The 11168-nt window shown below is 37.2% G+C and overlaps 1 protein-coding gene across 1 annotated transcript; it reads left to right on the top strand.

The window, feature by feature from the left end:
- The first annotated feature begins 570 nt into the window (after positions 1 to 570).
- On the top strand, positions 571 to 9703 carry LOC110095011 (protein UBASH3A homolog). Its single transcript, XM_020820375.2, has 4 exons — positions 571 to 962; positions 8503 to 8661; positions 8764 to 8872; positions 9283 to 9703. Exons 1-4 carry the CDS (start codon positions 588 to 590, stop codon positions 9477 to 9479), a joined length of 840 nt encoding a protein of 279 aa, XP_020676034.1. The 5' UTR covers positions 571 to 587; the 3' UTR covers positions 9480 to 9703.
- The last annotated feature ends 1465 nt before the right edge of the window (positions 9704 to 11168 follow it).

Below are 11168 nucleotides of genomic sequence, written 5' to 3' on the forward strand. Positions count from 1 at the left end.
TAGCGCGCAATTATATCGCATACAAAGCACAAATATAGAGCAACTAAAACACATCAGCTTAACTAACTCTAAAATAATGATGATAAACATCATAAGTTAATTAAAATATTAATGACAGTTGAATAAAATCACAAAATAGTAGAGCAGGATATGAGAAGAGCTTATTTACTTTTTATATGCACTTGTAAGAGCGTCTACTGAGCATTGATGTCCTTTTTCTACATAGCTTTGTTTAACAACTTTCAAAAAGTTTACTATTAATGAAAACCAAAATGTCCGAATGTGAGTGTTCACAATGCTTGTACACCCGATGTACAAAAAAAATCAAACTGTATATAAAATTATACTCAGTATATACACTATGTACATTTATATCCAAACGATTCTTTAGTGTCCGGACTCCGCACGAAATAGTTTCTCTTAGTTAGGAGTCAAACTCACAACCAAACTGTGGAGAGCTGCTTAACAAGATAACTTTGATTTCCTTGCTGACATCTGTACGGACGAGATTTCTTCTTCAATGTTCGGCGTAGTGTGACTTCTTGTACATCGCAGAGAGAGAGAGAGAGAGAGAGCGAGAGCGGGAGATGGCGGAGTCACTCCAAACTGGAGGAGGACAAGCAAGCGGCGTCTGTAAGGAGAGGCAGGGGTGGACGCAGAACGTGGTGATAATGAGGCACGGTGACAGAATCGACGCGGCAGAACCTCTGTGGCTGTCTCACGCAGATCGGCCATGGGATCCACCGCTGACGGATACTGGCATGATTCGGGCTTGGACGACGGGAAAGAGACTGAGAAACGTTGGCTTCCCTGTCCACCGAATCATCGTTTCCCCTTTCCTCCGTTGCCTCCAAACCGCCGCCGAGGTCATCACCGCCCTCTGTTGCGTTGTTGACGACGAAACCCATCTTCTCTCCATGGAGACTAGTGCGGGCGCAGTGATCGATCCTACTCGCGTTAAGGTACCTTGAACCTGTGTCCTTGTAATCAGAATCATGGATTGCATTGCGGTGTGTGTGGGGATATTAGGAACAAGAACTTGGGTCATCATTCATTAGAAGTCATTAGTTTTATTCCATTTTTATGAATCGGGCAAGCTAGGGCGGTTTTTTAAACTAAATATCGTTTAAAATTTAATAAAGCGATTAACCAACAAAAAAAATCAAACTCATGGCGACTTTTTAATTTACTTAAGTCGTCCGTTGTCGTCCGTTAAACGGGCGACTTACTTGCTGACTCAGCTAGCCGTTATGTGCAAGAAGAGCGTACGAACAACGTCAATTAAACAGGTGACTTACTTTGTTGACTCGGCTAGCCGTTATCTGATAAGCAACGGGAAGAACTACTTCCAGTAAGTGGAGACTTATTGATGCTGACTCAGCTAGCCGTTAATTGACTATCCATATGGGGAGTTCTCCTATAAATTGTCTATCCATTTCTTGTTATGATGAAAAAAACTAGTATCCTGCATCCATATAAAAATGTATCGAAGCAGAAAGTATGTGTTTGAAAAAGTTTCTTCAAAGCTGTTGATTTGGAGGGTAGCAATCGAGTTCATAGATGTTTATGATAGGAAATACTTGATTTCAAGCATCTCCTAGCCAAATCTGAAGTAAAACGAGAAGGAAACTGCTGTTTTCAGCAGAGGACAGCAGCCAAACAGCGAGAAATTGCGAGAAAACTGAGAGAAAACTCAAGAAGAAACTTGAATTCCACTAGAAACCAAAAAAAAAAAAAAAATCAAACTCATGGCGACTTTTTAATTTACTTAAGTCGCCCGTTTAACGGACGACTTACTTGCTGACTCAGCTAGCCGTTATGTGCAAGAAGAGCGTACGAGCAACGTCAATTAAACGGGTGACTTACTTTGTTGACTCGGCTAGCCGTTATCTGATAAGCAACGGGAAGAACTACTTCCAGTAAGTGGCGACTTACTGATGCTGACTCAGCTAGCTGTTAATTGACTATTTATATGGGGAGTTCTCCTATAAATTGTCTATCCATTTCTTGTTATGATGAAAAAAACTAGTATCCTGCATCCATATAAGAATGTATCGAAGCAGAAAGTATGTGTTTAAAAAAGTTTCTTCAAAGCTGTTGATTATGGAGGGAGCAATCGAGTTCATAGATGTTTAGCATTTCCAACTGATGATGCGTTAGAGGAAAATGCTAGAACGAATGAAATCTACTGGTGCTGTGTACATTCCTGGTCAGATAAGGTGGACTATAAACTATGGGTGCACACCGGGATCTTATGAGGTATCCATCTTACATGGATGGAACGGGTTTGAATGAGGAAGGCTGGAAATATGTGCAAAGGAAGGTTTCGTGTTGTGCAGCACATCTAGCGCCGATTGACACTCTGAAGGCTAGATCTGCTGAAATTAGACGTCGTGACGATGGATCGTTCGAGGAGATCGTGGCGAACCCAACGACTGATGTTGCTAATTGCATCCTTTATCGAAAATGGGATTCCAAGGCTGATGCATTCCTGATCAAGACATACGATAATCTGAGTTTTTTGCCTGGTAAAGAGAGGACGAACTTTCGTGGACTCCATAGACGATCATTTCTCCGTCTATACGTGGATCATCGAAAGCCGTCCACCCGCTCCTCCGAACCCGACCTCCGTCCAGGTGACAAGTCCTCTCAAGATCACCTGTCTACTAGTGGCGTCGCTAAGCCTGCTCACGGTTCTTTTCCGCTAGCCTCCACTTCAAATTGAGTGACGGATCCTAAGGTGAAGGATCTAAATTTTAAATTTGGGGTTTTGGTAGCTATTCGCATTACTTGAAGTTTTGATGTTATTTTGAAAAGCTTTCTAATCTCGGACTGTGATTTCTTGTTGTTACGTAATCATTCGTTTTCTAATTCTTGAATTTCAATTGATTACGCATAAAGTTTTATTAGCAAGCTTTGATTCAATATTTCAATTAATTTTAAGTGCAATTCACATTTCATCGCATGATTGATTCACATCAAAAGCTTTCATATATTATGCTATTAACCTAATTTCAAAGTAGTTATGTGTGATTTGAGCCTGCTATCGATGATCTTTGTAAGTTTTATGATAGTATATGTATATGTCAGTATGAATATGAAAATGTAGCTGCTTGTTTGTTATTTTTAGAATTTTAAGGTTTTTAAATATGCATCAGTTTAGGGCTGAGAAGGATTATGATTAAGTATCATATGATCTATTTTTTGAAGGAAAGATGCATTTTCTATATATATAATTTATGATTTATTGATTTATATAACTTCAAAATCTTAAAAAATCTATAATTTATAGCATATTTTTATAACTTAAAATAATTTTACTCATTTGATATATGCTTCTCAAAACTTATAAATTATGATTTATAGATTTATATCAAATTTCATCTAGGACTAAATGCAAGAGCATAATGAATTTCATGATACAAAACAGTAGTTTCATAGTAGCATAATAAGATACATAAACAACAAAATCTAACTAAAGCAACTAAAAGATACATGATACAAAAAACTAATGCATCCTTTTATATCGATGTGGAATCGCATCAGTGCTTGGAGTAAAATGCTGAGGTTCTCGTAGTGGTATGGTACGTAGATGACGCTGCTCCTGATCACTAACATCCTGTTGAGTAACTGGGGGCTCTCCCAAGGAAGAAGGTATGAATTGAGGTGTGGATACGATGTCAAACTCTACTGTAAAGTGGCTCTGAGAGGGACCAAGATCAGGATAGGAGGACGGCCCAGCATTGTATGGATCTGCAGTCGGAACGGGTAGACTAAACACCTGAGTATCTGTCTCGTCAAAATAATGAGTATCGTTAATGTATATCTGTTGTCGCAATCTTTGACACATATCTCCAACAATATTCATGTCCACCTACAAAGGTGTTGTCTCAGTACCTTTGAAGTATTATTGTAATCTCCTCTCCATACTCATAAAGAAATTTCGCTGCAAGGATAAGTAATTCAGTTGGAGTTTATCATATAATTAAATTTAAATAACTTAAACTTACCATATGACGTTCAGCTGATGATCTTGGATAATATATACTCGGAGGATCTATTGGGGCCTTTAGCATGTATAGTGTAGCCAAAGAATGAAACCATGCTATGTACTGCTTCATTTTATAATCATAGTCCAACCCAGGAATCTCTCCTGTAACAATGTATGCTCTCCTGCTCTCCCATAATGCAATACTTGCCTGGTGATACAATGCCCAATTTGTATCTCCCTTACCACGTCATCAACTCTGACAAAACTAGGATCCATTGGCATGATATCGGTGGATGGGAAATATCCAAACTACCGTAGTACTTGATCAGGGAGATGCCACTCAACCCTTTTCCAACTAATTAAAGGAATTCTGGAGAGCCAAGTGTCTTGACCTGAAGTGCATATCTCTTGAACATGAGCACAAATCTCTATAGTGTATGGTTCCCATATTACCCGTATCATTATGTATATAACAATTTAATCTTTATAATATCGAACTAATATGAATAAAATGTACAAATATAATTGTACTCAATATATCTGATTCTCCAGTAAGCCATCAAGCTCATCCTTGTATGTCATAACATTCCCTATAGGCACCTATCAAATACCATTGGGTCATCAGTGCCTCCCGGCCATATACATATTCTGTCATATAAACTCAACGTCACCAACATCCATTCGACGCATTGCTTTTTTAAAATTTTCACATAGGTGATGAAGTTAGTGGCGATGTGCTGCATTTGGAAAAATTTCACGACAACAGCGCACCAACCCAGCGTGCTTATTAGAAATAATGCATAAATCAGGTCAGGTACTAACAACTAGAAGTAGTATATGTAAATGGCTCAAAAACCACACCCATGAATCAACACATTCTGATTCTACAATTGCGAAGGCGAGGGAATACAATTCATTGCTAGCATCAATTCCCACAGTGGTAAGTAAAGTGCCTCGATATTTGCCTAATAAGAATGTGCCGTCAAGGCGAAGAATAGGGCGACAGTAGCTCCAACCATTTATCGAAGGCCCAAACGAGAAAAATAATCTCTCAAATATATAATTCTCAGACGTTTGTATCTTATAAACAGTTTCAGACATTGAAAACACAACATCGTCCATGAACAAATTTATGGTTCTGTAAGACTCCTCCTAGCTACCAAACAAAATTTTCACGGCTTTCCGTTTGGCATCCCAAACTTTCATATAAGAAATTTTAATGTTAAACTTTTCTTCAATTTGGCCTATAATCTCTCGCGGCTTGAGATCCATATACCTTATAATGCTGGGCAATATGAAGTAGCTTATAAATTGAGAATTATATTGTCTATGTCCTGTTGTTAGAATCGGAGTTGCGTATATATGTTGGTTCTTCATGGAAGATATTTTCCATATGCCTCCTAACCGTTTGCTGACACTTGCATGCAAACGCCATATACATGGCATGCCTGATCTTCCACTCTGAGCACAAACCACTGTGAATTTCTGTCTGTTCGAAGCTACAAAGACATACTCGACATTATTTATAATCGACCAACCTTGTAATGTGAACTAAAGATCATCTTTCTTGCTAAAACACATACCCTCCATCAGCTCCATTGGAATTGAAAATTCTTCCTCAACTTGGCTACCAACATATTCCCTGTCATTTGCTACATTATCATCCCACTCATGAGTTGTTGCATATGCCTTCACAAACTCATTGTTTATAGTTACACCTTCTGTAGTGCTGACAATCATGTAACAATAACGTTAAACCATGCTATGGATCTCTTGATTTATATCTGAAAGTTTGTTAGGGATGTTAAGCCCTATAGAACTTGCCCAAGGCTAAATAAAGAGAGTGGTGAATTGATAAAGAATAAACTTTAAGCAAAGCAGACTCAAGAAAGGAAAAAGATTACAAACTGACACAGACTTAGTCTACCCAATCTTGATCTGATTCCAAATTACAGTTTGATCGTGTGGACCTAAAACGTTAGCACATAAGACAATCGTAGAGAAATAAGGAATGTTTGCTATGATCAAAATCATAAACCATAGATCCGCAACAATATCAACATTCACTTCATCCAAATGATATTATGCGTCATCATCACCATCATCAGGACCTGGATCGTTCGATATACTACTCATCGTTTCGTAACCATCATCAATATTGACCGATGGTCCCTCGTAAGTCTTGGAAGTCACGACAAAAACTTCTTTGCCGTTCACTCAATCACATAAACCATATTTTGTTAACAAGAGGAAATTCTCAGACAATAATAGTTTATGTAATACACATAAATATTCATAAACGAGAAACTTACAAAGGACATTGCGGCATGAGACTTGGATTGGTCGAACCGCCTTCTGTCACCCCGTCAAAATTATGTCTCATGCACTTGAGATGGTATTTGCTCAACAACTAAAATTTATGCAGCAATATCTTCGACCTCTATATAAAGTAGAAGTATTTGCCCAATTGCATGCGATAACACCATTTGACATACCTCATCATCCTCGACAGTCGAAGATATGAATTCATTCCCTAAGGGCAGACAACAAACCAAGTTTGTTGTGTACTTCGATGTATCATATTTAAGGGCTTTCAGAATCGTAATATTCAGTTGCGCTAAGTTCATCTTAGTAGACACTTGCAAGGGCCGATTTCTCCCACCAATATATGTTGGTGAATATCTATCATCTAAAGACAACTGTCCACCATACATAAGGACAAACAATGCTCCCCATCCAGACATTGTGGAATACTACGTATCGATAATGATATCTTATACAAAATTTTATTTTCAAAAACTTTATAACATATATTTACAAAATATAATAGCATTTGCATAGCAAAAAAATAAAAAATAAGAAAATAACATGGTTTTGCAGTCACATTACTCCATCTACGATCGTTTGTATTATAAAAAATAATTTTCTTTTAGAAATATATTTAAAATACTATTTTGAAAATATAATTTTTTTTTCAATCATTCGCAATGAAAAAACACATCTCACACACAAATCTTAAGTCTTAGCACTAAATCACACCTAAACTTTCAACATAATACACTCTAACGAAGAAGGCTACTAAAGAAATGCAATTTAAACAAAAAAAAATTAAAAGAAATTACAAAGAAGCTTAACCCGTTGGCTCTGCTCTTCGTTCGCGAACTCCCTTTGCCGTCGGCTGCTCTCCGTTCGTGAATTTAGGGGATGAACTAGGGAATCGGGAGGGGATAAAGTGAATTGGGTAAGTCGCCCATTTAACGGACGACTTACCGTATTCAATAAGTCGCTCGTTAAACGGGCAACTTATCCTTTTGATGTAAGTTGCTCATTAAACGGGTGACACTGGCGAGTTTTAAATTTTTGAAAACATTGGTTAATCGCTTAATTATGATTAAGACGATACTTAGTTTTAAAAATTGCCCGGCGAGCTAGTCTTGATGATAAAGTCAATTTTGTCACTTTCTTGATGCAGTAATTACAGCCCAATTGACGGAAATTTTGCAGTTACTTGTAGTGATGGCTTCCTCGCAGAGGGGTGTAACTTATAGCTTGCTGAGAATGAAATTTATAGGAAATTCATTAGCTAAACATTGCTATGTGTTTATGGCTTTTCTGTCGTCATAAATACTTTCCAATGTTTTCTTGTTACTTTCATGTGGTTAGAAATTGTTTTAGATTGACGGGAAATTCATTTCTCTTATGAACTTAATGATGACCGATGAGCCAATTTTTTTCCTTTTAGCAATTTGGATCTTTTTCTAATAGCACGTAATGTACATGGTTGAATCTAAATTGTGTTGATGCACGCATCAGGTGCATTCATGGTCATTATTTATCATCTTCTACATATATAAATGGTAACATAATAATTTTAATATTCTAGCAATATCGAATGGTGCCTTTTTTCTTATATCACGCTTTTCCTACCAACTCTTTGTTTCACTTTAGACCTTTTTAGGTAGTGAAAGTTTTATTTTGTTGTTAGGCCCATAAAACATTGACCTTTTCTCACCTGGGTGATTTCTAGAACCCTTGGCCTGGGTGAGTGATGCTGCTGGGATTTTACCTAGTATGATTTCAAGAAATCTGCCCTTCCTCATCCAATTCTATTATCCTTGCTGTCTTACATCAAATTATCTAGAATAGTAAGTCGACATGCTTTTTTATTGTTTTGTCCTTTAGGTTTTGAATTCTTACAAACCACTAGCTATTTTTAAACCCGTGAGCCATATTCACAATCTCGCTATTGTAACCTGGGGAATGGTTTGGGGACAAATGTTCACACTGGAAGTCAAAGTGCTTCTTTTTTCACTACTAGTTTTACGCTACTTTAAAATCAAGATTTATTTGATGCATAAATGCATGATATCATATTACTGTTTCGTGGTTCTGATGAGCAAGATAGAAGGTATTTTAATAAAAGAGTAAAATAAGCAGTAATTGCTATCTTATGAATTTGTAGAATCTTGTTTCTTGTTTCATTTTCTTGATGTTGCCTTTCTTTTGTACAGGTAAACATAGAATATGGATTGTGTGAAGTTTTTAGTATGCCAGCAATGAGACTCAGCGCACCTCCTAAAGATGGAATGTGGCTTCCTGATGTTTCAGAGCTCGAGGCTTTGCTACCAGCAGGAACTATAGATCATTCTGTTGAACCATTTAAACAGCAGGTTTATTTATTTTTGTTTGTTCATAGCTTTTATCACACTTTAAGGTGCATCTCTCTCTCTCTCTCTCTAAAGAATTAGGAAAACAATTTTGAGTTGTTATAGTTGCCTTTATGGGAGGAGTCACTGGCTGTCGCAAGGGAGAGATACCATACTGTCATTGAGGCTCTAGCTGACAAATTTCCACATGAGAACTTATTGCTGGTCACGCATGGTGAGCTCCAAAATGTTGTGTTATTCAGTTTGCTCTTTCTATTTCTTTTTGTTATAAAAGAATTTCATTAATGTAATTATTTGATTGTTTTGGGTGATTTATGTACATATCATAAAATTTTTATGTATTAGCATGTGTAACATCTAAATTTTTATACTTACATAGGACCCTAATGTTTAAATCACATCAAATATTTAATAATAGATAGCCTAATATTGGTGATATTGATCAATGTGCTTTAAAAGATTTGATTGTTATTAAGTAAATATAAAGATTTAGGTGTTAGATATGTAATATCATAACAATTATATATATACCTCTTTGTTCCATATAAACATTACTGGAATGTGGAATATTAAGATGAATTATTATGAAAAAATGCATTACTATGATACATTTTTCTATTTCAGCTGAAGCAGTTGGGGTTTCTATTACGTCTCACCTCAAGGATGTTATTGTATATGAAGTCGAGTACTGCGCATATACGCACTTACAAAGGCAGTTTTACACCGAAAATTCTAAGGCTGTTACTGAAGGAGGCTTCAAGTTGCTAGAGCAGCCAAGCTGGTCTCCTATTTTGCTGATGAAGTTGCCATCTTCTTCATAAAAGAGACCGGCTCTTGAATATAATATTTTTCAGGTGCGTTCATCTTGGTATTAGCGGTTTTCTGACAGTGATTATTACGCTCTTATTGCTATTTTAATGTAATAAAGATCCTGTTTTGATGAAATCTGGAGATTAGAGAACAACGACATGGCTAACCTTACTTTGATTCTCTTTTTAAGAAAGTGTTTTTTACAGTTTTGATTTTATTATTCTTTGACATAACACTCCAAGAAGGAATTTCTGAAAACTATACACCGGATTGATGAGTTTGCATGATGGTTATCATGGAGGCTCAGCAGTTTTTTAATTTTTATTTTTTGCCTTTAGGTTTTATTATTTTCTCCAACTTCTGCCTTACATTTTCCACATTGAAAGTTATGATATTCCACTCAAAAGAAATGATTCACTACTGTTAACATCTTTTAGAAGGATTAGTTTTCTTGAGGCTTCGTGGATTTCTCTGGATCTTTAAAATCCTTCCTTCTACAACTGCGGTAGTATCTATAACGTATAACTTTGTTTGGCCATCACCCCTCTTAAGATTCCTGTAGAAATAAGGTTTCATTCTGAAGAGAAGAACAAGCTTTTAACAGTCAGGCTTTAAAAATAATAATTTAAGACTAAAGAAATTTATAACATTCTGAGATTAAATAAAGGCCCGTAGATATTGGGGAATGTTAGAATCTGTCTCACGATGTCCTAACAATCTTCCCACTCTGGGATATTATTAGGATTTGGTCCAATTTTAGATTATGTTGTTTTGCAAGACATCACATCAGTGTTCAATACCCATAAATAGATGTTACAAGTTGATGTTTGCTTGGGTGAAAATTTCATAAAACTAAGCTTTATTTTATTTTTTTTCCACATACAAACTTGACAAATGAAGTATATATAGAATGGTAGGGTGCCTTTCGGATTAACTAATTAAAATTGGACCGGATCAAATTCTAACAATCTCCACCTTGGTCCATTTTTTCTATGTATAAGAAAGAAAAACCTCTACTAGATGGTCACCTATTGTCCACAAAGAACAACCAAGAAAAGCCTTCCCCGTCGGTCGCCTCTTCTTCCTCCACCTGTTTTCTCGAACTCATGTTTGTTGCAACTGGCTCCACTTCCAATCCTTTGAGACATCCCTTTTGCAGTACCACTGCATCCAATCCACAGTCTTGCATTGCCCTGCGTCTGATACATAGAACACGCGGCCCGAGCTTCACTATTCGCCAAGAAACCACAGCGCCCAGCGCAACACGCGCTTCCCGCACGATCGAATCTGTGAGCTCGATCCCGACTTTGCTTGTGCATACAACGCAACACTACCCGCACAACTGGTCTTCGTGTGCCCTACTCCCGTGCGGTTTGCCTCCTGCTTCCTGCATGACTTCCCATGCCCAATCACCTCACCCACGAGAGTCAGGCACCCATCTTCGATCCGCACACAATCGAAATTGCCCTTCTTTGCCCTCTTCTTGATTACAAGAAATTTTCCTCCTTCCTCTTGATCAAATTCACTTTGCTCTAATGCAACTTGTTAGATTCTTGAAAAAACAATAAGCTCTTCTTGGCTACAAGAACAACCTTCAAAAAAGAAGAGAGGGAGAAGGAGAATGGAGAGAGGGGAGAAGGGAGAAAGCCAAGTACAACCTTTATTGATTCATGCTTGGGAGAGCTTATTATCAGGGGACA

The sequence above is a fragment of the Dendrobium catenatum genome, unplaced genomic scaffold (genome assembly GCF_001605985.2).
Source record: "Dendrobium catenatum unplaced genomic scaffold, ASM160598v2 fragScaff_scaffold_35, whole genome shotgun sequence".
NCBI lineage: Eukaryota > Viridiplantae > Streptophyta > Magnoliopsida > Asparagales > Orchidaceae > Dendrobium > Dendrobium catenatum.